This window comes from Natator depressus, chromosome 8 (genome assembly GCF_965152275.1).
Source record: "Natator depressus isolate rNatDep1 chromosome 8, rNatDep2.hap1, whole genome shotgun sequence".
NCBI lineage: Eukaryota > Metazoa > Chordata > Testudines > Cheloniidae > Natator > Natator depressus.
The window spans coordinates 46,458,891-46,485,568 of NC_134241.1; the positions used below are offsets into that span (position 1 = coordinate 46,458,891).

General features: G+C 43.8%; 2 protein-coding genes across 6 annotated transcripts in view; one reads left to right on the top strand and one right to left on the bottom strand.

Annotated features, from left to right (window-relative positions):
- The window catches only part of SCYL3 (SCY1 like pseudokinase 3), a 42,947-nt gene extending 20,679 nt beyond the window's left edge, over positions 1-22,268 (top strand). For 4 of the 5 annotated variants that reach the window (XM_074960934.1, XM_074960931.1, XM_074960933.1 and 1 more), the window contains exons 6-14: positions 1,435-1,537; positions 7,532-7,643; positions 9,010-9,087; positions 10,798-10,937; positions 11,773-12,050; positions 12,859-13,030; positions 15,881-16,039; positions 17,051-17,775; positions 20,935-22,268. In XM_074960934.1, coding sequence (XP_074817035.1) covers positions 1,435-1,537; positions 7,532-7,643; positions 9,010-9,087; positions 10,798-10,937; positions 11,773-12,050; positions 12,859-13,030; positions 15,881-16,039; positions 17,051-17,775; positions 20,935-20,994 — 1,827 coding nt within the window. In that variant the 3' untranslated portion in view covers positions 20,995-22,268. The remainder of the gene's footprint in view (positions 1-1,434; positions 1,538-7,531; positions 7,644-9,009; positions 9,088-10,797; positions 10,938-11,772; positions 12,051-12,858; positions 13,031-15,880; positions 16,040-17,050; positions 17,776-20,934) is intronic. The other variant, XM_074960936.1, reaches the window with a different exon arrangement.
- FIRRM (FIGNL1 interacting regulator of recombination and mitosis) overlaps positions 21,333-26,678 on the bottom strand; it is a 32,475-nt gene continuing 27,129 nt past the window's right edge. Inside the window, exons 19-24 of the mRNA XM_074960928.1 lie at positions 25,749-25,844; positions 25,161-25,274; positions 24,604-24,708; positions 24,119-24,199; positions 23,095-23,214; positions 21,333-22,176 (exon numbers count right to left, since the gene is read on the bottom strand). Coding sequence (XP_074817029.1) covers positions 21,991-22,176; positions 23,095-23,214; positions 24,119-24,199; positions 24,604-24,708; positions 25,161-25,274; positions 25,749-25,844 — 702 coding nt within the window. The 3' untranslated portion in view covers positions 21,333-21,990. The remainder of the gene's footprint in view (positions 22,177-23,094; positions 23,215-24,118; positions 24,200-24,603; positions 24,709-25,160; positions 25,275-25,748; positions 25,845-26,678) is intronic.

Genomic DNA, 26,678 nt, shown 5'->3' on the forward strand with positions numbered 1-26,678 from the left:
ATGACAGAGCAGCAGCCCTAACAGCGAATATTTTTTCACGTTTGTGTACCAGCCTTAATATTTACAACTGTGCCCAAAATGTTTCCACCCAAACAGCTACACTTGCCATTTTTCATATACATTTACATAATTAATTTTTAAAATTGTGAAATGACAATATTTGCTTCTATCTGTCTCTTGATAAATAAATACAAAACACTTTTCCCAGCAATAAATATCCACAGTCGATGAGCTTTGCAGTTACAGAGGAGGGTGGTTTTTTGTGTTGATGCTTCTCCCTCCCCCCCCCCCCATCTCTTCTTTATCGGGATGAATCTACATAGAATGTGATAGAACATGTCTTTATTTTATAGCTCCGGAACCAGTTCATATCGCCAAGGAAGACCCCAAGTTAGGCATAATTTTCCTTTTTCAAAACAGCATTCTGTACTCTTGCTAGGTACTGGTTCTGTTTCCCTTAGGAAGTCTTAAAGTAAATGGCCTGCTATATTTACTGTTTCTGTTAAATTGCCAGAGGACCACACAGCCAAATAGCCATAAAAAGACTGGCCAATAATCTTCCAGAACCAACACTGGCCAAATAGGTCTCTGGTATTTTTAAGTATTCTAAAGCTGAGCAAATTTTTTTGCACTGAATTTTATAAGATGCAATTGGCCAGAAGACCAGGCCAGTTCAAGTATTTAAAAGGTTGCTGGGCATGTATAGAGATTGATTATCGAACGCCACTCGTGGCCATTTGAAGGTTGTGATTGTTTGTGTAAATGTAATACTCCCAAGAGCAATCTGGTCACAATTATTCTAAGAATGCCAGTTCTGAAACTGAAGCCAATTTTTGTGCTATGCAGAAAGTCAAAATTTAAGAAGCTAGTAAACTGCACTCAGAAAAAAATGTCGTCATCTTGAACCTTTGTATTTTAAAACTCACCAATTTCATTTTGTAAAACTTGGTGCAAGCAATATGCTCATTTTTAAACTATAAAGAACCTAAAGCCTCATTCAGCTAACATTTGCTGTGAGAAGTAGTTGATCTTTCAAAGCTACATAGTTTTGTGGCACTGTTGCATTTAATGTCCACGTGTTTCCCTTATTAACCAGCTGTCATGTCTGTAGTGTAACGCAGACTGCTTACAGACTAGAAAAGAGTGAGTTCTCTTCCTGGTTGACATTGGTTTCCATAGAAATACAGAAAGCTTCTGGCTTACAGTTGCTGGATGAACTCATGGGGCACTGTTTAACTGTGATGTTCTTGTTTGTGTGTCTAGGCTGTAAATTCTTTAAGGCTCTAGAGGCTTTTGAGTTTCACATAATATTCCACTTGTAATGCACTGAGTGGAGTAATGGTACTATACAAAGAATCAGAGGGTGTAAGGAGAGAGTAGAGACTCATGGAGACTGTATAGTACGCTCCTGCTTTATGATGATTATTTTTTCAGTCTGCAGATTTCAAAATTCTTCCTGAGAGCCATGGACATGCCCGGGATGCCTATTCATTTGGAACAATGGTTGAAAATCTACTGACATTCTTAAATGATCAGGGTGAGAGTCCTCAAAGACAAGGAATAAAATTACTTTATTTCACTACCTCCCACACCACATTTTCCCATGTAGCTTGTTCCTTGTATGAATGGTCCAAAGTATTCATTTTCCAATAGGAAAGAGTGTCTCAGAAGAAGCATGACAAAACTTGTATTGCAGAGAAGTGATTGTCCATTTCACTCTCCACATAGTTCAGAAATGAGAAACTTTCCCATAAGAGCGTTCCCTGTTCCATGCTGTCCTTCACAGGACAGGAAACTTCGTGGTGGTTGCTTTTTCTGTATAGCTTGCATAGTGACTGGGAGTCCAATCCAGGTGTCAGTGACTGGGATGGGAATTTGTTTTTAATGGAAACTAGGGTACAGTGGTGTTAGGGAGGATTGTCCAGTCGCTGGCATCCTGGTTTGGCTGTTGGGATGCTATGTCTGATTCCAAAATCTCACTTCCCCTGTGCATGATGATGGCTTTATCTTTTGTAAATCACTTTGTGATGCTCAGTCAAAGGAACTATGTAAATACAAATTACTATTAAGATTGATCCTTCCCTGCAATTAGAAGGTAGAAATGACGTATAGATTCTAAGGCTAGAAGGGACCATGGTGATCATCTAGTCCGACCTCCTGTATAATACAAGGCATAAAACTTCCCAAAAATTAATTCCTAGAGCATATTTTTTAGAAGAACGTCCCATTTTGATTTTAAAATAATCAGTGATGGAGAATCCACCACAACCCTTATGAATTGTTCCAGTTGCTAATTATTGTAAGTTAAATATGTGCATCTTATTTCGCATCTGAATTTGTCTAGCTTCAACTTCTGGTAATTGGATCATGTTCTATCTTTCTCTGCTAGATTGAAGAGCCCATCATTATATATTTGTTCCCCAAGGGGCTACTTTATAGACTGTGATCAGGTCACCTGTTAAACTTCTCTTTGCTAAACTAAATAGATAGACTCAAAGAGCTCAATCACTACAAACTGGTCTGCCGATAGCAATTCCAGGCCCCAGGGCGGTACAGTGCAGCCTGTACAGATGCGGTCCACCTGACATTTGGGCAGTGCTCTACCTGCACTGGCTGGTGTCCAGCAAGCTGCTGCCGGCTGCACTGGCTGGTGTCCAGCGCAGCGAGCTGCCGCCGGCGGCTTTCGCCACCGCTGGTACCACCCTGCGCGTGCCTAGGAGCCCTGCCCTGCAGCCCGCCCGGGCAATTCTACTTGCCTGCCCGGCTGCTGCAGTGGCCGGGGACCCTTGGGCCCTTTGAAACCGCCCGAGCCCCTGGGCAATTGCCCCCTTTGCCGCCGCCCCCGTTTACAGTTAGCCAGTTTTAATCCATGTAATGTATGCCATGTTAATTTTATAAAATTTTAGTTTCTTAATCAAAATGTCATGTGTTACCAAGTCAAACCCCTTACAGAAGTCTAAATAGATTACATTAACACTATTACCTTTACCAACGGGGCTTGTAATTTCGTCAAAAAAAGATATCCAGTTTGTTTGACAGAATTTATTTTCCATAAACCCATATTGATTTGCACTGATTACATTTCCTTTTTTTAGATCTTTATTAATCAAGTCCCGTATCAGCTGCTCTGTTATCTTGCCCTGGATGGGCGTCAGGCTGACAGGCCTATAGTTACCTAGGTCATCCTATTTATCCTTTTTAAAAATTGGCACAACCTTAGCTTTCTTCCAGTGTGCTGTAACTTCCCTGGTGCTCCAAGACTTATTGAAAAGCAATGTTAATGGTCCAGCAAGCTGCTCAGTCAGCTATTTTTAAAACTCTTGGCTGCAAGTAATCTGGACCTGCTGATTTAAAAATGTCTAACTTTAGTAGCTTCTGTTCAGCATCCTCCAGGAATACCAGTGGAATAGAAAGTGTTATCACTGTATGATGAGACTGTATCATCTGTTTTTCCTCAAATATAGAACAGAAATACTTACTGAACACCTCTGCCTTTTCTGCATTATTACTGATGATTCTACCATTTCTATCTAGTAATGGACCAATACCATGGTCAAGGATTTTTTTGTTCCTAATTAGGGCTGTCGATTAATTGCAGCTAATGAATGCAATTACCTAAAAAAAAGTTAATTGCAGTTTTAATTGTATTGTTAAATAGAATACCAATTGAAATTTATTAAGTATTTTGGATGTTTTTCTACATTTTCAAATATACTGATTTCAGTTACAACACAGAATACAAAGTGTACAGGGCTCAATTATATTATTTATTACAAATATTTGCACTGTAAAAATGATAAACAAAAGAAACCGTATTTGTCCATTCACCTCATACAAGTACTGTAGTGCAATATTTTTATCCTGAAAGTGTAACTTACAAATGTAAATTTTTTTGTTACATAACTGCACTCAAAACCAAAACAATGCAAAGGTTTAGAGCCTATAAGTCCACACAGTGCTACTTCTCGTTCAGCCAATCGCTTAGACAAACAAGTTTGTTTACATTTATGAGAGATAATGCTGCCCACTTCTTATTTACAATATCACCAGAAAGTGAGAACAGACGTTTGCATGGAACTTTTGTAGCCGGCATTGAAAGGTATTTACGTGCCAGATGCTAAACATTTGTATGCCCCTTCATGCTTTGGCCACCATTCCAGAGGACATGCTTCCATGCTGGTGGTGCTTGTTTATTTTAAAAAAAAAGCGTTAATTAAATTTGCAACTGAACTCCTTGGGGGGGAGAATTGTATGTCTCCAGCTCTATTTTACCTGCATTCTGCCATATATTTCATGTTATAGTAGTCGCAGATGGTGACCCAGCACATGTTCATTTTAAGAACACTTTTGCTGCACATCTGACAAAATGCAAAGAAGGCACCAATGTGAGATTTCTAAAAATAGGTACAGCACTCAACCCAAGGTTTAAGAATCTGAAGTGCCTTCCAAAATCTGAGAGGGATGAGGTGTGGAGCATGCTTTCAGAAGTCTTAAAAAAGCAACACTCTGATGTGGAAACCACAGAACCCGAACCACCAAAAAAGAAAATCAACCTTCTGCTGGTGGCATCTGACTCAGATGATGAAAATGAATATGCGTCGGTCTGCACTGCTTTAGATTATCAAGAAGAACGTGTCATCAGCATGGACACGTCCTCTGGAATGGTGGTTGAAGCACGAAGGGACATATGAATCTTTAGCACATCTGACATGTAAATATCTTTCAATACTGGCTACAACAGTGCCATGAAAATACCTGTTCTCACTTTCAGGTGATATTGTGAACAAGAAGTGGGCAGCATTATCTCCTGTAAATGTAAACAAACTTGTTTGTTTGAGCGATTGGCTGAACAAGAAATAGGACTGAGTGGACTTCGTTTTATTTTTGAATGCAGGTTTTTTTGTACATAATTCTACATTTGTAAGTTCAACTTTCATGATAGAGATTACACTACAATACTTGTATTAGGTGAATTGAAAAATACTATTTCTTTTGTTTTTACAGTGCAAATATTTGTAATCAAAAATACAAAGTGAGCACTGTACACTTTGTATTGTGTTATAATTGAAATCAATATATTTGAAAATGTAGAAAACATCAAAAATATTTAAATAGTATTCTATTGTTTAACAGTGCAATTAATCACCATTATTTTTTTTTTTAATCGCTTGACAGACCTATTCCCAATATATTTAGAAAACCGTCTTATTGTCCTTAACTGTAGTGGGCATGGATTTCTCCTTGTGTCCCTTGGCTTCTCTTATCAGTTTTCTACAATTCCTAACTTATGATTTATATTCATTTCTATCAACTTCCCCTTTCTTCCATTTGTTGTATATCAATTTTTTTTTTTTACAGTTGCCTTCACTTCTACTCTAAACCAAGTTTGATTTTTAACTAGCATGGGACTTCTTCCTCAACTGTGGCATTTTGGCTTTTTGGGCACTTAATAAGGTGTCCTTAAATGATTCCCAATTATCATTCACAGTTTTCTGGTAAATTCTTCCTCCCAGCTGATTTGGCTCATAATTGTTTTCAGCTTTTTGCAGTTGGTCCTTTTAAAGCACCAAGTATTACTGGTCTGGATAGTCTTCTTCTTGCATATTCTAAATCTGAGCAAGTCATGATCACTTGTACCTAAGCTAGCTACCATTAACTTTTAGCTCTGTGATTAGTTCCTTTTCATAGTTAGGACTAAGTCCAATATAGAATTCCCCCATGTTGGCAGCAACACTTTTTGAGTTAGGAAATTATAGATGACAATGTTTAGAAATCCCAAGGATTTCCCAAAGATGTTTTAGTCCTGGAAGCATGAGACCTCCAGCATGTCACTCAGATTGACGTCCTGTCCCACCCCCTCTCTCCAATCACCCAGGTTTCTTTCCTATGAATTATAGACAGGTGTGTATGGAGGAGGTCATCCAGTTCCCTAATGTGATTTATGGTCTGTAGCTTTATCTTGTGCTTTATCTGTTAGGACATTGATCCATAAGCATTCAATATCATTTTCTGCTGAGTTATCAATGACTTGGAAACAGGTAATGCCATTTTTGACGTAGAGTGCCATGCCCCTTTCCCTTTTGCCCACTCAGTCCTTCCTAAATGTGTTACAACCTTTGATTTCAACATTCCAATCATGTAAATCATCCCACCCGGTTTTAGTAATACCAATTAGATTGAATTTATGCTCACAAATGAGTAATTCCAATTCATCTGGTTTGTTACTCAGGCTCCTAGCAACAGTGTATAGGCAATTCAAGAATTTCTTCTCTTCATGTCCTTTTGATTTCTTGATCAATTTTGTTCTCAACATCTTGATTTTGTGCTATGTGCTTGTATAGTCTTTTTTTCCCCTCCCCTTTTGCTATTAGCTTAACCCTTCCTGAGTACTCCAGCCAGCCTGTCTCCAAGGAGATTGGTCCCCCTTCTACCGAGGTGGATGGCATCTGAGCTACACAGCCCCTTCTTTCCATAGAAGGTAGACCAATGTTCCACAAAACCAAAACCCTCCACCACTTACCTAGCTTGAAGAATAAAGTTTGATATCCCTTCATTTTTATCCTAGCTACTGTAGCCATGGATGTCAGATAATCCTGAATCATATTAAACTCTTTGCCTCAATAGTAATTATTTATGCACAGTAGGGGTGAGAGAAATTATTCTTTAGTGTTAAATTTGCTGCCTTTTGTCATTGTGAGCGCCCTTGTTCTTAACAATAAGCTCTTATGTATTGCTTATCTGTAGCTCTCAAAGCCCTCTAGAAAGGGAGTGAATATCTTTATTCCCAGTATATAGATGGAGAAACCAAGGCAGAGAAAGCTGCAGTGACTTGACCCAGGCTCCCAGGGAGGAGTCAGTGACAGACCCAAGGATACAACCCAAGTCTTCTGGTTCCCTGGACAGTCCTCGAGCCACTGGACCATTGTGCCTCTTATCCTATTTATGCTTTTACAACACAAGATCATGACTTCACTTCTCTGTAACACTCCCTATTTTATATACCTCTATCATGTCTCCTTTCATCTGTTTCCTGAAGAATCCATTTTTATTATCTCTTCACATGGAAGTCTGTCCATTCCCAGTGTCTGACTTTAATTGTAAAGACACCAAATAGAGCTCTCAGTTGATGTCCTGCCTGTCTTCTCTAATAGGATGTTTGTAGTTGCTGCAGTGTGAATGTGATGGGTGAGGTGAAAGGAAGCTGCTCAAAAGAACCTTCTCTGGTTAAGAGGACAAAGCTTAGGAGAAAGTGTTCCTTTTAGAACTGGCTTTTTATACATTGTATTGTCCATGCTTACTCTCTAAACTCATCAGCACTCGGTGGCTAGATGGCTCAGGTAGGGAGGAGGTTGATGGAAAATGGCCTTTCTAAAAAAAAAGGTAGAGGCTTATGACAGCTACTAAGCAATAGCAGCTGCTCTGGACTATTTTGCTACCCATCAGCACTTAAACAATAGTAAGTTTGCAGCAGAGGGAGGGGCAGTCTCTGAGTGGTGCTGGGAAAGAAATCTAATGGTCGCACTGGCTTCAGTTTCAGCGGATATTCTCTCCAGTTTTCAACAGACCTTGCACCGTACGCTGCTGAATCCAGATCCAAAGTGTCGTCCACCACTATCCAGCTTACTATCTCACGAGTTCTTCAGGTGAGGGAGTGAATGTTTTGTCTGTTTGGATATAGCTCCCTGTTCTTCACTTCTGTGTTGTTGACGTCACTCATTTCGTTTTGAAAGGTTGTTGGTTCTTGTTTGATGCATGAAATGCAAACATAATTACCAAGTTCCACAGGCATGTTGTCATGTGGGATCTTTGACAAGGAGACTCCTTAAGTTCAGAAGTCCTCATAACCCTCATAGCAGGCTGTTGAATTTTCAGCAGGATGGCTGAAAGTGTGACACTCCCATGCATCGGAAATGTTATCTCCCCTACTTCATGTTAGGTGCTGATGGATGGCATGGAAGATAAGGCTGTTAGAGGTACCTCTATCTTAGATCCACCTTTACTTCCAGTCTCTACAGACCTAGAGTTGCCATCACCTAAATATGTTGCTGACCTGGGGTAGTGTTGTTGGCCTGTTGTGGAAATTTCCTTTTCTTACCATAATTTGGGTAGCATGCGCAGGAGATTGCAAATAGACTCATAGATATTTAGGTCAGAAAGGACCATTATGATCATCTAGTCTGACCTCCTGCACAATGCAGGCCACAGAATCTCACCCACCCACTCCTGCAATAAACCCTCTCACCTATGTCTGAGCTACTGAAGTCCTCAAATCGGGGTTTAAAGACTTCAAGGTGGAGAGAATCCTCCAGCAAGTGACCCGTGCCCCATGCTACAGAGGAAGGTGAAAAACCCCCAGAGCCCCTTCCAATCTGCTCTGGAGGAAAATTCCTTCCTGACCCCAAATATGGCAATCAGCTGAACCCTGAGCATGTGGGCAAGATTCACCAGCCAGATACCCAGGAAAGAATTCTCTTTAGTAACTCAGATTCTACCCGATCTAACATCCCATCACAGGCCATTGGGCCTATTTACCATGAATAGTTAAAGATCCATTAATTGCCAAAATCATGTTATCCCATCATACCATCTCCTCCATAAACTTATCTGTACTATTGCCCAGTTCATACTGTATATAGCTGCATCGTTCAATTCCAGTTGTAGACCAGCAGACTGAGGAAATTACTCTTGGTTTCAGTCCAGCTTCTAATGGACAGATGTCCAAATCACATAATTGCTTTCACCGGCCTCCTTGATAGTCTCAAGAGAGGCTAAGAATGGAATGGGCCATGGAGACTGAATCCCCCTGCTAGAAGTGGTTGCAATGGGGGCTGAAGCACACAGATGCAGTGAAGAATGCAAGAAGCCCAAACTGTCATTCTGATGTTCCCAGTCCAATGTCATGTGACTTGATACTCCCCTTTCCTCCTCCATGTGCCTGATTTAATGCAGGATGTGGATTTCTTGAATCTCAAGTTCCTGATGCTTAGCCTTCTTTCTTTTTGTGGTCAGGAATGATTTTCTAGAAGTTGTGAACTTTCTGAAAAGTTTAACCTTAAAGACTGAGGAGGAAAAAACTGAATTTTTCAAGTAAGTGAAAAGTTTTAAGAGCTTTAACCTTTGTGGAGAGCATTTACTGCGGGAGGGGAAGGATGACTTTGTCATGTTCAAAATGGGATCTCAGCAAGACTTTAAAAGGTTTATAGCTGGGATGATACTTCCTCTATCTGTGGATCTCAGTCTCTTACACAGAACATCAGCAGCGTGTTCTGATTTTAATGTAATCTTATACAAACTCCAAGAAGATCCATTGTTAGCGTGGAATAGGATATACCTGCCACCACCTTTGCTTTGTGGTTTGATTCTGAACAGCTAATTTTTCTTGGAAATGGTATCTACGCAATTTTCTATGTGCAGCTGATCACTGTGGTTGTCACGCCAAGAAAAGTAAAAACCCTGGGTAAACTAAGTGAGCAGCAAGTATTTTCATTGCAGAGATAATTGGTCCCGTTGTTCCCTGGGAACAAGCTAGAAAATTTGGACTGTGGTGGATGTAGTTGTCTAAAATCCCAGGTGTATTTTAGACATCTGATTGGATTCTCTATGGAAACTTAGGCAAAACCAAGGACAGAAGCTTTCCCTTGGGTGGTAGGCTGTGAAGACAAACCAGGTTGTATATTATCCACTAGCCACAATGGGAAATTTAGTTTGTTCAGTACAGACAAGGAGAAGCATGACTAATTTAGAAGGCTTTTTATTTAGATCCCACTTGGTCTACATGGCACAACTACCCATTTCCCCTTACTTCTGCATCAGGCATGGTGTCACTTTCAGGATATTACTATGCTGTAGCGTCATGGTGCCATCGTGCATGATGGCGGGGGAAGAAGGGGTGTGGTATTATGAGTTTGTTCATTGTTATGCTGCTCATTTGATGAACTGAATCCAAGACCCTCCTCCCATAACAAAGACTTTTGGCACCACTAGAACTTCTCAAAGATAAGACTGTCAGAATTTTTTTATTATGGTAAAATGTATTTTTCCCTGGCCTCACTCTTGGAAACAGCTGAACTCTTTTGGCTGGAATTTTCCAAAATCCAGCCGCTTTCAGGCCCTCTTTATACATGGTAAAGAACCATTTAAAAACAATCCTGTACAGATCACTCCTAAAATACTTTTTGCCTTAGATTAAGGGAAGGTCTTCCTGAGTTGATGTCTGTCCTTGCATGGGAAGCAGTCTTGTTCAGGCATTGTCCTGTTGACTAAACATGCTTGTCTGTTACCGAGTGGCAGAAGGGTGACCCTTGTAATGTGTATGGGGGGTGGGATGTAAGTGCATTTTAACTCTAGGGCTTTAACACTGTGATAGTTCATGCTCCTTGCTCTGAAATACAGACACACACTGTGGTGATGGATAGTTTTATAAAGGACGGAAATATTCATAGTCTGGCTACAGAATTTGATTGGGGCTTGCTTGGCTGGCTGGCTCTGTCTGGTGTAATCCTTGCCAGCCAGTAGCCTGGCTGTGAGGTTTCACAGGGGGTATCCTTTTTCTTTATTATCTGTTTTGAGGTTGGGCCTATATTCCCCAATCAGGATCAGGGCTCCATTGTTGTAGGCACTGTATAGACACCGTGAGATAATCCCTACCCCAAAGAGCCCACAGTCTAAAGAGGGAGGGAGGACAAAGGGAGGGGAAAGGGATATTTAATGGAAACTCATTCTGAAACCAAGTCATAATCAAATTTAAAAAAACCCAAAAAGTTACCCTCATACTAACTCTTCTTTCTCTCAAAACAGATTCCTGATGGATAGAGTGGCCTGTTTGTCAGAGAAGCTGATAGCTTCCCGGCTGGTGCCTCTCTTACTCAATCAGCTTGTGTTTGCTGAGCCGGTAGCTGTCAAGAGTTTCCTTCCACATCTGCTAGGTCCAAAGAAAGGTGACTTGACTATTCTCTCTTCAGAGAAAACATTGCCTCATTTGGAGTGAAATCAGAGGGGTTAGTTAATTTGAACAGAGGTTTTAATAGTGGTGCTTGTTTAAGCCAAGCAAGTACTGTAAGGTAAAGTACCAAAGATCCTGTCATTCCAGATACAGAATAATGGGAGTACCCCTGTCCATCAAACTTTCCATTGTTCCTTTGTCACATGCCTCCTGTGGTTGCTGAAAAGGGGATTAGCAATTGTCTGGCCTTCTTCCATGCTGCTATAATTGGCCCTCCCCAGGACTATGGGCATTCTTAGAGCAGTAGCTGTGTATTCCTCCTCCTCCCCTCTTAGCATTCTTACAGATAACAAGGCTGCCCCCTAGCTTGAGCTGTAGGAAGGCAGCAGGTTACTCTGCCACCTCGCTGGCATGGGGCAACCTCTTTCTCCCCAGGAGGCATTCACTCTCCCTCCTTTCCCCTGCTGAAGTGCTCTGTCTCTCTCCCTCAGTAGTTCCTGTGCCTTTTCTTTGCTGCTCCTCCTTCACAATTTTGCCTAAGCAGCCACAGGGACTTGTGTGCCCTTAGCTGCCAAGAGGGGTCACTGTTGAGCAATGCAAATCATTCCTGCCCCACCCTTCTGATATCCTGAGCATGCTAGCTCTGCAGCATTCCTGGCTCCTGCTGACCCAGAGAGCGTGGCACTAGGACTACGATTCAAACCGGGCTCCTTGGTGACAGACCTCAAGCCCATAGGCCCCTGGTTGTGGCAACTGTAAGTAGCTTTAACTTGAAGCGAGTTGTCTCTGGTCTGGGAGGTAGCCTGTCCCATGTTCTAACTCTTCCCTAGATAAAATTGGAGAAAGTGAGACCACCTGCCTGCTGTCACCAGCCCTATTCCAGACGCACGTCACTCCTGTGCTGCTGAAGCTGTTCGAGGTCCACGAAGAGCATGTGCGAGTGGTGCTGCTGTCTCACATTGACACCTATGCGGAACTGTTCACGCAGGAAGAGTTGAAAAACATCATATTGCCACAGGTTAATGATGAGGCAGACAACGGGACTGGACATGGCGTATCAAGAGTGTGGGGATTCTGCTGCTGGGATGGCCTCTGTTGCTTATTACAAGTAAAGATCTCCTAGTCCTGGCAACAGTCAAGCACAGTGCAGGCAAATTGTGTAAGCTTTCCCTGAACACCCAACTCTGCCAAATGCATCTCAGCCCTGACATGCAGCTCCCTTTGCTTATTCCAGGCCTGGCACCCACGCACCTCCTCACAGCTCAGTCAGTTCACCTCCATCCTGAGCTAGAGCCTTCCTCGCTAACCCAGTTTTGCCCCCTCACCCTAGCTACGCCAGGGTACCTGAGTCCTGATCTGGAGCACCCCTTGATATTCCAGTCCTGCCCCCTAACCCTAGCTATGCCAGTGTTCCTGGAATATATAGATATTCCAGTGCTAGGCTACCCCTCCTTCCTCCCCTCCCACAACTCCTACACATCAAGCTTGACTTACAGCCTCCCTCTTATGACAATACACTGCCTCTCCATCCTATGCCACTCCAATATCTCAGTTGTGGGGGTCTCTTGAGCAGAGATGACTGATCATTCTGAACTGTGCCAACTTATTTGCAAAGCGGTCCAGTGTTCACAAGGAGCTAGTATGAGTGACCCTTTTTAACTGGTAACATGAATCAGGCTTTGAACCCTAGCGGGGAGTAAGACTACTTTCCTACCCAGGGAAGTGATATACATATTGAATTTTGTTTGTCAGAGAGAAGATGACACTAACAGTGAGTTTCAGAAGTGGTTATCCACATGATTGTCTAGATGAAAGACAGCAGAAACATGCTGTAAACATCTTTAATGGAAGAGCTAAAGAAAATGCTGCTCAGATTCTTTGCTGTTTCTGATAGCTTTCTGGTGTTCTTGTCCTAGGTGCTACTGGGCCTTCGAGATACCAGTGACTCTATTGTTGCGATAACGCTGCACGGCTTAGCAGTTCTGGTATCTCTGCTTGGACCGGAAGTGGTTGTGGGGGGTGGAAGAACTAAGATTTTCAAACGCTCCGCACCAAGTTTCACTAAAACTACGGACCTTTCGCCAGCAGGTAGGTAAATGCAAACAGAGTTTGGGATTGCAGCACAGTGAGATTGGTTTGTGCTGTCCAGTCTTACCTGTGCTGCTTGGACAGGGACTCTAGGGAGAATCCCTCATGTGGATAAGACTGTTAAGTGAAGGGCCTCTTGTCCTCAGCAGTGAAAAAGTGATCTGCAAAGACAGAACTGGGGTAACGTGTTTAGCAACAGATCTGTCCCTGCCACAAGCTGCTCCAGTGAGATGTAGAGGAATTAAACCACCAGGGGCAAAGGCACTGTTGAAAGACCTCACTGGGAACAGCCATATATAAACAAAACCACAACTTTCCATTTTGTTAAAGGGACAGTGAGGAGTCTTCGTATTGTAACCAATCCCTCCTAAATAGTTAAAATTTCAGTTAGCTCTATGACTTTTAGTACAACATGGTATTAAATGGAGCAGTGGATCTTGTGACATTTTAACTGTTTGTGACTGATCTGTTGCCCCCTTGATGAGGGGAAGAAAAAGCAGAAGCTAATTGGTTTTGTCTTGATGTTAGCTGTAGGCCTTGTCTATACCTGTATTTCAGCCTTGCATAGCTACACTAACACAACCCCTCCGGCACTGTAGGCAGTTTACAATAGCACAATTTACACACTGGTGCAGCTTACCTGGATTGGAAACTGGAGTAAGCCATGTGACACCCTGGCACCCCAATATTCACCAGTGTCATGTAATTAGGATATGTTTTGTACAAAGTATGCCATGTGAGGTGGTAACATTCTAAAAGTCTTGATCTGCTAGACAGTAATATCTTGTTGGATTACATGTGCTATCGCTGTATGTCAAATTATGAAGTTTGGTTATGTATGTATTGTTGAAACATGTTGTGAGGTTGAAAACACCCACAAGCAGCCTTTCAGGTACAACTGTAAAAAGGCCAAACAATGTTTAATGGCTTATTGAGGAAATACACACAAGCACAAGGATTACCCCAGGAACTGTGTACAACAGAAACCTCTTAGAGATAGCACTACACAATGGGAATTGTTTGACCCAAGTCACAGCAAAAGAGCTTTCCAGCAAGTGGGAAGAAGATATAAAAGGGGGACAATGATATCATGATGGTACCTCACTCCCCCTACAACACCACCACCTGGAAACACCAGAGGGGCAAGGACTGAACTGGGGGAAATGATGGTCCCAGGCTAGAGGGAATTTTAGCCTGTATATAAAAACCTGGGAAAGCAAGGAAGCTTGGGTCTTAAGAATCTGCCAGTCTGATTATCATTCAGGGTAAGAATTAGCTAATTCATATCCTACCTATTTAGTGTTTGCGGTTTTGTTTATTTACTAAGGAATTCTGCTTTGATCTGTTTGCTCTCACTTTTAATCAATTAAAATCTATCTTTTGTAGTTAATAAACTTGTTTTGTTTTGTCTAAAACCAGTGTGTGTGGAAATTATAAGTTGGGGCTGAAAGCTGTTGCATATGTGTCTCCACATTGAGGGAGGGGGTGAATTTTTATGAGCTTGCGCTGTACAGGTGCCTGTGCAGCGCAAGACGGTATAATTTTGGGTTTGCACTCCAGAGGGGGGTGCGTGCCTTAGCAACTAGGAGGTGCCTTAGCTGAGCCTTCCCATGCAGAGCTGATCTCAGCATCTGTGTGAGAAGCTGCAGCTGGGTGTGTCCCTATCTGTATGCTGATGAAAGAGCAAGGTTGGAGAGCGTGGCAATTTATCACAGCACCAGAGTTTGAAAGGGAGCCCAGGCTGGTGGGTAAGGTGGGCTCAGTGGTACCCCAGTTCCACGTGGCACCCCGGAAGGAACCAGTCACAAGCCACACTGATACAAATCACACTGTACTGCTGTAAAGTCTGTTACATTAGGGACTGCACCTGTGCAGATACACAAGGTGACAGAAATCGCAGTATGGTGCTCTGTCCACCTTGAGTGGTGGCTGGATCTCAGATAGAGGCTGATGAGCCTGCTACAGCCTTGGCAAATAGACCTGGCTCTTCTACCTCATGCAGAGGAGACTCCAGCTTTTAAGATCTAGAGGTCCAAGGTCCAGTCCCCACTGCTGCTGACCCAGCCAGGGTTTAGTGTTACACAGACAATGCCATAGTGACTGGCTTCATTTGCACCAGTGCTGGCTGCCTATTGCTGTGTGCTGAAACACCTCAATTGGCCGGTTCTGGTTTACGTCACAGCCTATGGGAGGCAGCTGAGAGTTTGTTTTGTGTGCGCGCAGCATGGAAAGAGGAGCCGAGGGAGGAGATAACAGGAGAATCCCTCTGGAACCTTGTGACTGTCTGTGCCCTGCAGAGCAGAAACTTGTGTTGGGGAGACAGATGGATAAACAAACACTGTTTGCCATCTTAGATGCATGGTAATAGGTTGTGAATGGGGCTTGGATTAATTTCACTTCATTAAAGTGCAGTGTTGGCTGCTGCGTTCACCTAGGGGTCTGCAAAGCACCCAGACCTCAAATGTAGAGCCCAAGTAAATTTTGCCTATTCAAGGGCTGTCTTAGCAAGTTGCCAGGAATCTGCAGACCCCACCAAATCGCAGAAAATGGAGTAGATTGTGGGTGAATGAGAGGTGCAGGCCATGACTACTACAAGCATATGCTTGCAAGCCTCCATCTTGATCCAATGTGGTTTGAATCCCTTTGGATCACTGCATGCTAGGCAGTCATCTCGATGAGCCAGATCTCTGTGCTGCAGATGAAGGTGGCTTGTGTGTTTACAATGCTGTGGGCAATCCTGGGTTTCATGCTGGCAATTGAACGTAATGAAGATCTCTCGTACCTTTGTTCTGAGCAGAGCAGCAGCTATTGAGTGAGTGTCCTTTGTGTTTTTGCTTTGTATCCCTGCAGACTCCCCAACTCATGTCAGCAACCAGAGAAGCCAGCTCTCCCAGCCCCTGCAGAACAATTCTTCCAGTGTGTTCCCCGAGTGCCCCATTGGTGGAAACGTGTCCCTCAGCAGCGAGAAACATGTGCCAAGAAATCTCTCTCAGGTGGCCTTGAAGACAGGTAAACCTCCAGAGCTTTCTTACTGGAGCAGTCCTTACTGCTAAACACTAATGAAGAATATCCTTTCTGGTGGAAGCACAACAGCGCTGCCTCCTGCTGACTTGAAATGGCTACAGAGGTGCCATTTTCAGTTGAGTGACTCACTGCCATATGCACCTGACAGGTAAAGGAGCTAGGAAATGGGGGGAGTGGAGGACACAGAGGAAGAACATAACACAGTGTTTAGGAGAACAGTTTGTAGGTTTAACCTTTGTAAAGCTGAGTACTGGAGGGGGGCTCTCAGTGCTCGATTTGCCTGGGGATGGATAGAAGATAATTGAGAAGACTGAAGTAAACAATGACACTGCTGGCAAGCTGAGCAACATAGAGATGTACCCATAAGGACATGTCTGTTTGCCTTTGAACACCCTGGCCCTTTTACTAGAGAGGTTTCCTATGTGCCCTGATCTTCCCACCCCATAGCTAGGTGGGTGAGCAGCTCCAGCAATGAGCTGAAGGCTGTCATGACTCACTCGCTAGTCGCACTTGGCACCATTCACACACTTGCTGCTTCCCTGTCTTCTAGAGAAGACAGGGAAGCTGATCCAAAACGTCCATCTGTGTTTCAGTTCTTTGCCTTTGTCCAGTAGCATCTCGGCAGGCCCTGGGCACTTGCTGGGTAGATGTACCAAGCTTAGTAACCCTCCCACTGTAGGCAGGAAGCTGGTCACTGCTTCTGAGGCAAAGAGGCATTTTTGCCCTACATTCCCTTCCCCTTTAGCAGCACTTTGAAGCATCCAGTATAGATCATGGTGGAGGCAACACCCTGGGCTATGTGGAGCATTGTTCTGATCTAGTGTGACTGTTCCTGAGCAAGCTGATTTTCAGGCCAGCAGGCTGGTGTGGTGTTTCCTTAGTGATAAAGTTAGGGCATGGTGGGAGTTCTAGGTATAACTTACATTCCCAGTTTTATGGGGGAGGCACAATTTAGCACCATCCAAAACAGGTATGTAATTCCTGTGTCTTCCACAGTTGAACAAGACCCTCCGCTATCCCTGAATGGAGATCCTGCTACGATGAATACTGTGGGAAGCAGCAGGAGCTCTTTGAATACTTCTGAAAAGCCAGCGGAGGAATGGCCAGACTGGAGCGAGTCTGAAGAGCCAGAGACTCAGAAAACTCTGAACATACAGCTCCGGCCTATGGAGCCACATGGCAGCACTGGGCCCTATGTTGTTGTTCATAATGTGGTCAAGGAACCCTCGGACAACTTTGAGCCCAGCACCCGGGCTCCTAAACTGTTCTCAGGAAACAGCCTCAATGCTACGAGCGCTGATGGAATCCAAGTGCAGAGGCCACTCCCTGGTGCCCTTCAGCTGAGCAAAGAATCCAAAAGCTTCAAACCGAGTCCTCCCCCAGTGTCCAGCCCTGCAAATTGCTGGAGCAATGACAGCTGGGACCACCCAGACCAGCTGAGAGAAACACCATTCCTGGAAAGGTCTCCTAAGTCTCCATGGGAGTCTGGCTTAGGAGAAGAGTTCACGATCCAAGTGAAGAGGAAACCAGTGCGAGACCCTGAGTTGGACTGGTTTGCTGACATGACCCCAGATATTAAACCATCTGCAGCTTTCCTGATTTTACCTGAAGTAAGGACAGACTCGGTTGTTCTTAGTCACTTAAGTGCAGTTTCCGGTGGAGAGGATACCTCCCAGATTGTCCAGTTTTCGTCCAAATTTGCAGCAGCTGAAGTCACTGAGGTGAGAATACGGGGTTTAGGGGGAATTATAGTGAGTGATGTGGCAAACTGTAGAAGGAAAAAATGCATTTCAAGGGATGCATAATGCAAGCAGGCACTGCACAACCCTGCCACTGTGCCTCAGTCCTTAGCAGCAGCGTGTCATCTGTGCGGCGCTGGCACAGTGCATGCTGCCTCAGCAGCTTCATATAGACATGGATAACATGGGGGGAGAGGAAGGAGTCTTTGCAGGTGGGGAAACAGGTGCACATCAGTTGACTGCTGTAGAGATGCTGAATGACCCTTCTTATCAGGCACTATCAGTTTGATCAGCTCTTGTAGCTGCAGATGTGATAAGAGGCATATGAAACTGATTAGTATGGTTTGGGTAAACCTGTGGCCTTTAAAACAAATAGGCACAGTGGCTTGAGGACTAGGAAGGGGATATAAACTTTTCCCTCTAGTTCTTGAGTTCGGATTCAGTTAGGGGCTGTTTAGGGGCCTGTGTGAAATGAGACTATTGTCCTAGCCCAGCTTCTACTAGACAGGTAACTTCAATATAAGTGATGTTGTAGATTCAGTGGAATTGCTAAAGATTTGAAGAGGTTGGGAGTCTAAATTCCACTCTCAGCTGTAGCAGTCCTGCTACAATAGCTGAGGCACATTGTGGTTTGCAGCATGAACTGCATGGCATTAAACGGGATGTTTTGGTTCTGGGACTCATTAGTTCTGTAATCCCTTTTAAAAGATAAACCTACTATAAAATAGGAGGGGTGGGGGGCCTATGCATCTTGCAAATGAACTCCTCCTTTTAAATGGTATGTAAGATCTGAACAGAGGAAAGAAACAGCTTGTCCATGGTAGCCAGTGATGCTAGAAACCTGCGCATTCTCTGTAGGGAGTTGTAGAGTGGTGTGTAATCCTGGTTTGTCATCACATGCCTGTATAATGTACCAGATAGATCACAACAAAGTCCTAGGCTGCTTATTGAACTGGGCATATGACTTGGAAGTTCTGATGGATTGTCACAGGGTCTAAGGACTGCTGCTGTGTTCTGCAGCAGTGAGGGACAGGGTTATGGCTCTGCATGTGGAACAGTCTGCTTACCTGACTGAGTCCAGGGCTGTGGGTGCTCCTAAGAAGGGAAGAAGAAAAGGAGGACTTGTGGCACCTTAGAGACTAACCAATTTATTTGAGCATAAGCTTTCGTGAGCTACAGCTCACTTCATCGGATGCATCCGATGAAGTGAGCTGTAGCTCACGAAAGCTTATGCTCAAATAAATTGGTTAGTCTCTAAGGTGCCACAAGTACTCCTTTTCTTTTTGCGAATACAGACTAACACGGCTGTTACTCTGAAACCTAAGAAGGGAAGAAGCAGGAAAGGCTGTTCTCCCTCCCCAGACAACCTCTGTCTCTGAAATCGAACAGGGTGCCCTGTCACAGCCAGTGGTGATGCTAGGAGAGCTGAGGGGGACTGAGAGGCTGCCTTGCAGGAGAAGGAACATCCCCTATTTGCCACCAGTGCATGCAGGGTATGGGGAGAGCGAGGTGTATAGAGACACCTTCCTCCTCAGCCCTTTGGAAAGGAGGGACCCTCACCTTGCTTAGAGGTAACCGTTCTTGTGATAAGAGCATGTGTTCCTCTGCTGAGTGATATGGCTAAGAGAAGGGGGACTGCTGCTCTTACCCCACCTTGCTGCCATAGTACTTTACTACCATTTGAGAGTCACAGCAGGGACAGAGTGGTTTTAAACCATTGTTTAACTGCAAAGTACCTGACCCAATCTGTTAAATGATTGGCCCGGTGCTAGCTTAACGCACACCACCTTTGGAAACTACTGCTATCTTGTGTACTGATATGGCCCCCTGACCGTAGTTATCTGAGCACTTAATGCATTTATCTGCACAACACCCCTGGGAGGTAGGGAAGTGTTATCAGAGGCCAGTGAGCTGCACAGGGAGTCATTGCTGGGTCTTGTGTCTCAGGCCAGTGAGTGGCTGAACCACCGTAAGTCCCAAATGATTGCAGCACAAGGATTTTATTTTAGTTTGGGAGTGGGGGGAACCGTCTAAAAGCTGACCTAAGACAGGGAGAATCTTAATGCAGAGCTCCATGGTGGCTCCTCACAAAACTCCAGGGAAGGGATGTATTAATGAGCCGGGCATCAGTGTGATGGGCATGGCCAGTACGTCCACTGCACAGCCTGGCTCAATGGCCTAACCCAGGTGCTGGTCTGTAGCATACAAGTTCCTGCCTCTGGGGTGGGAGGGTTCAGCTGCTTAGAACCTCTCTGCAAAGCTGTTTTACCAGAGCTTTCCAGGGGAGTTAAAACCTCACCTGAAGTGACATTTTAAAGCAGCTGATGTTTTAACTGCCTACCAACAGCTCCTCCTTAATGCAGTGTTTCAAGTGCTTCCTTTGAACTATTCTGAGGGGAAGAGATTGCTTATTTTTCTGGTACCACAGGGAGTAAATTATTAGTAGTGGGACAGCTGAGCTCTGCTTAGAAAAAATTGTCACAAGCACCTGTGGGCGCTCAGCGTAGGCAAAGTACAGATAGGTCTGGTCACTGAGTTAGGTAAGCAGTAGCTGGTAACCCCTTGTTATTTTCAGCCCATGTACTGCTTCATCTACTATGTCTATGGGGCTCTTCTAGAATGGGGACGAGGCACTTTCATTATGAAAGGAATACTATGTCTATATAAAGATTTAATGGAGGATGCTGGATTTGGAACTGCCTGGGGTTTAGGGTGAGAGCTGGTGGTAGCCCAGCAAACCTGACACTCTCGCTTGTTGAGTCAGCTGAGGTGGTTTCTGGTATTAGTGGCCTTGGGGAAAGGACTGTCTCTCTCCCCCTTATCAGGCCCTGGCAGAAGGAACAGGAAGGGGTGCATGGCATTACAACACATTCATTTTGCTGCTGCTCCAGCCAGTAACTGACTAGCTGTGCAGTTTACTCAAAAGGCCAGAGGATTACCAAAAACCTGGCTCAGGGAGGTAGAACTTCAACTCTCAGCCAGCTCTGAACCACACAGGAATTCCCCCAGGAGCAGGGGGCAGTAGGCCCCACTGATGTCTGGCATAGTTCTCAGGGGTATCTATTTTACATGGATGGGTGTAGCTCTGCATGACTGTCATCTGGTGTGTTCTTACTGATACAGTTTATGTAATTATTCTAGGCTGAAACTGCAGGCTGGGGTGAAGAGGAAGAGTTGAACTGGGAAGATACTAACTGGTGATGGATGGGAAAAGACAAGGGCAATCGATGGCCTATTGCTTCCATGATGTGTTAGATTATTACCTCACCAACACTATTTTACCAGGAAGGCAGGCACTTTCGCTTGCATTAAGCAAGATCCCAGTGCAGCCTATCTTCCTGTACAAGGATGCTCCTTTTCCAGCCTGTGCTGAAGCCATATGTACAAGTGAGGGGCATAGCACTGGCTTGTGGAAATTGGAACAGCTTGAATGGTTTGTGTTTTGGAGCTGAAAAAGAAGAGTGATTTATACTTTTCTGTTTCAGGAATCATCACTGCTCTAGAAAACTCTTGAAAATAAATGAAAATTGCATTAGTTCAGATAAATTTTATTAATGTTTGTGCCATTTCTTTTTATTAGAAAAATAAGCCACAGTGGAGGGGCTCCTTTTAACTTTTTAGATACAAACTGCAGTGATTGTAGACTGTACAGTTTACTTGGATGACCTATTTATTGCTGCTCTACCAGAATGGATGGCTGGGTGTGCTAGGAGACCATTACAGGGAAAGAGTGTTTAACACACATTGTGTCATAGCTCTAAATTCACTCTGCTCTTAAACCTGACCAATAAAGATTATTTTCAAGAGATCAGTACAGTGTCCGAGTGGAACAGCAGCCAAGGTGCATATAGTCTCCATGAGAGAATGGTTTTAAAATACACAAACTTAACAATGAATGCATGAATAGTTTAATACAAAACAGGGACAATTATGGTCCATTTTCTCATACAACACACTCCTGTTAAGTTTTCCCTGGTCCAAGTTAGAGCAGCACATGAAATCAACTCCTTTACACAGCATGGAGTCAGTTAGTTGGAAGGGTTAAGATGTTCAATTTAACTCTTTTGGAAGACAGGCCTTCTGCCTTAACAGCAGGCACATTTATCAAAATCTGTGTTTTGTAGAAGGGTATCACAGGTAACTCCCCTTATTTTCAGTTTGTTCATTTTCCAGCTGAGCTGTTCAGCGTCTAACACCTTACCGTACACTATTTCTTAAGATGGCTACTGCTGTCTGTAGAGCCTCTAATTTCACTGCAAGCCAAGCAGGAGATGGTCCTTTCTGCAGCAGCAGGTTCACAGCTTCCAGTGCTCTCTCTGCAGCATCTATAGCAGACTTGTACTGCTCCTCAGAGGGTGAGTGACAAGCTCTCTTTGCTAAAGGCTGCAGATTAAAACACGAGATGTTAAACCTCTATTTACTGCCAATCCCACTATGATACAGGCTAAATCCTCAACCTCTTAGATAAAAAATAACCAGGCAATGTCGTAAGCCCCTTCAGCTGGGATTTTTCATGCAGGTTTAAACTCTGAGGCTCCTAACAAAGTTTTGTCTCATCTACTGGTTCAATATAAAGTTTAGTATCCCAATTAACACAAGCATGGGGGCTCCTGACTTTTGGACAGAGCTCCTTTCAATGCTCCTCCTTGAGCGAATAAGGGCAATAAGGCACTTCCTTCTCCCCCAGTTGTTACTAGTGGGGGGTTCAGGAGAGAAATGAATCCTTCCTAAGTAGAAGTGAAATCACATAGTCCTCGCTTATGACAGTCTAACAGGTGTTAATCAGCTAGGAACAAAAGAACTAGCCTTGAATGTGCCTGAAATATTGTGCTGCACTGAGCTCAGCCATTTATGGGAAGCCTTGCTGTATTTGGTACACGACAAATTCAGCGTTAGGGAGTGCTCTGCTCAGCTCGACAGACAGGGGTTTGTTTCTCATCCCTGTCACTGACAGCCTTGTATTGTCAAACACCCCCTTAACCTTTAGAAAACTGGCCTGTTACCTGAGGGCTAGCAGCAATTCCAGGGTTTGGATGGGACTACCAGTGGCTACTGGGCTAAGCCAGGAGTCCTGATTAGCCCAGCTTTTCACAGCTCCTCTGAGGTGCCTCCCCCCGCTCTCTCACTCAGCCCTTCATGGCCGTGGCAAGGGCAATACAGAGCCCACCACTGAAGTGCAGCAGGTGGGTGTGTCCTCTTCACAGCAAGCGCTGGGAGAAGGACAGCGCCATTCCCCATGCATGAGGGCACGGCTCAGGACTAATACAAACTTAGTCCAGCTGCTTTCAAAGACGCACCTACCTCTAATGCTGAGCACCATTCGCCATCCATTTTCATCTTAAGCAAGTGTGCACTGCAGATGGCCTTTTCCTGTTTCACACGTTCTGCCCTTGCTTCTGCCGTCTCCTCTCCTTGCCTTGTCTGAGGGAAAAGCCACAGGAGAGGTAACTCAGCAAACTCAGCAGCATTTCCAGCCTCCATGACTCCAGCCCTTGCACTATTACACTGTGGCAATGGAAATACTCTTTACAAAATAAAAAAACAGATTACATTAAAGTGCAGTTCTTCAGCAAGGCTTCAACCAGCAAACGTATGGAGCTAGGCTGGGCAAACAGCTCAGTCTAATGTGGGCTACAACAGCTATGCTGGAGCATCACTTCGTGTATGACATTAGCAGGTAGCAGTTGCTTTGCTGCCTCTCCCCTATGCGGTACAATGGGCAAAAACTCCTGCACTGTCCTCTCTGAAGTGCTGCTGTCCAGTGGAAAGCTGGCACATCAAAGGGGGAAAGGGTTGTTAACAGCAGAGAAAACTCTTCACCTTTTAATGGTCATGAGTTCAGTGCATTTACTAGTCATCCTCTAGGAAGTACAAAATATTCTTTCATTAGTTTTTTCTCAGTACTCTCTGTGGAGGCTGCTGCGTGAAGTAAATAGATGCACTCTGCTAGTCACTTATTTTCATTTAGGTGCCCCTTTTAATTGGTACACACGCAGCAAAGGGGCTTAGGAACCTGGCCTTTTGCCTCTGCACCCCGGAGCTGCGATCTGTCATCTCACTAGTGGATGCCTCTTCACCTTACCCGAAGCACCAGCCAATTTAGTCGCCTTGTACTCAGGAAGGGAATAGCAGGAGATGTTAATAAATTAGAGTTGGAGAAGCACTGGGAAAGTCTGTGGTGGAAACTTGCACAGCATTTGCCATCACTGTTCATCATTCTAGACAATCATCAGATTCCAGTTACAGCAGTCTTGTGTCAGTTTACTGTGGGTAAGAGCCCCTCCTCTATCAAGCAAGACAGCAGTAAAATAATTCAAGAAGATACCTTGGCCAGAAAGCAAACAACTTTGTTTTTAGTTTCTTCAGAATTAAGGCACTGAGGAACTACATCTTCATGCCTTGTTGCCTGTCAAAGGTTTTGAGCAAGAAAAAGTTGATTAGTATATTAATGTTTAATGCTGTCATAATAAAGATGAACTGTAGAGCATCTACAAAACAATCTGAAAAATGTTCTGTGTTAAGAGGGTGTGTGTGTGTGTGGTATTTAAAACAATACTGGAAATCTGTTCTTCCTTCACTTCTGCTTCCTGGGGCCACTGCATTTCTCTTGCATTTTGTTAATCCTTTTATTTTCACACCATAGCAAATGGAATACTGAGGTCAGTGTCAAGCATTTTGCTCCTGGACAGAGACTGACAAAACGGAGGGAGTTCAGAGAAGAGCAACAAAAATTAAGATGCTAGAGAAACTGATACACAAGGAAATATTAACAGAGCTAAATGTGTATATCCACTGTGGTGCCATTCTTACCTCTGCAAACTGAGTGAATGCCTCCAGTGCATGTTGGTAAATCAGCCAAGTCTTGTCGGCCAACAGACAGGTAAAGAGATAGGACAGCTTGGGTATAACTTGCCCCTGAAAGGGAAGCGCACACTAGTCAGATTTTTGTGGAGGGTTAATTGGCATATCCTGCCCCCCAATTCATCATTAAAGAAATATTCCAGAGTGAGAAGACTAGAGTCTACAGGTTGAGCAAGTCTACAACAGGCTTGGCTGGCAAAAAACATAGTAAGAGAGAACATGTCTGACCTCCAGATGGGAAAGAATGTGTTTTGTGTACATCAGCCCTTCTATCGAGCTCCTGGGAAATAATATACAAATGAATGCACCCAGCATCCTACAGGCAATGGGAGTAACAGAAACAGACTCACTGGAATATAAAACTGCCATGGAAGTATTCTGTCCTGGTTTGAATATAAATGTCTCCAAGCACCACTGTCCAGTGCACTGTACTATGTATTCCACGAACACAACCCCTTAATATATACGAATGGCTCAGGACAAAATGTTGCCGCCAGTGCATTTACCTGGATTTCTTGTGGCATAAACAATTTCCCCATAGAAGAGAGCAGATCCAGTGCTGCCAAACGAACATGATCTGGGGGATCCAACTCAAGGAGGGAAGCCTGCATTGCAAACACCTGCAGGAAAATAGATGTGGATGAAGCCCCATCAAATAAGACAAAAACTCTGTTCAACGGGGGATTGCAATGACCATCAAGTCTGAGTTCATTCACATCTAGAGAGAGTTAGATCAGGACAATAGATGCATCAATGGAACAAAAGCAAGTATCCCGGAGCTTTTCAAAATGTTAAATGGATCCTTACATAAAAACCCAAAGTGCATTTGAAAGAGAAACATACATCAGACACCATCACTGCCCAGCGAAAAAAAAGGACTGCAAGAGTCCCAAAAGTGATGCTAACCAATGTGTAGCAAACACCATAGCAAAGCCATGAAAACAGTGTAGGAAGGAATCAAAATAAAGTTAAGAACTCTTCATTCTTGCTAAGTAGTAGAAATCAGACCATGAAACGACTCATTAGATGTGATCTCATTTAATAACAAAGATCCAGCATGCATGAGGTAGGTTGCCCAAAAAGATGTTTCTTACCTGAGTTATCAATTGAGGGTCTAACGTTTGGATGAAAAATTCCAGCAGTGGAAGGAGCAAGCAAAGTGTCTGCTGGAGGCATGGCTGACTTGAGACCTGCACCAGACCAGATGGACATATTATATAGCATCATAGCACTTCTGTTTACAGGGCAATTTAACTGGTTTATAAAAAGCGTGAGACTGCAATATTGTGCCCAAAGCATTTAACTTCAGACAAATACCATCGCAGATACAATCCCCATGAGAAGCAGTGAGGAAGGCTGGAAGTCTAAATACTAAGAGGGGCAAACTAGAGTGCTTGGGGTTAAGTGAGGATATTGATATACTAGGTATTGTGGAAACTCAGTGGAATGAGGAACATCAATGGGACATGGTAATACCAAGGTAAAAAATACACAGGAATGACAGAGTAGGTCGTGCGGTGGAGGAGTGACATTGTTTTGAAAAAAAGCACAGAGTCAAATGAAGTAAAAGTCTTAAATGAATCAAACTGTACCACAGAATCTCTATGGATAGCAATTCCATGCTTGAACAATAAGAGTATAGCAGTAGGAAAGTACTATCAACCACCTGACCAGGATGGTGACAGTGATTTCAAGATGTTCAGGACAATTAGGCTGCAAGGCAGAAAATGCAATAATAATGGAGGATTTCAACTATCCTCATACTGACTGGGCGCATGTCACTGCAGGACGAGATGAAGAGATCAAATTTCTAGACACCAATAATGACTGCTTCATGGAGCAGCTAGTCCTGGAACCCACAAGGGGAGAGACCATTCCTGATTTAGTCCTAAGTGGAGCACAGGATCTGGTCCAAGAGGTGAATATAGCGGAACCGCTCGGTAATAGTGACCATAATGTAATTAAATGTATCATCTTTGTAAGATGGAAAATACCAATGAAACTTGCCTCAGTAGCATTTAACT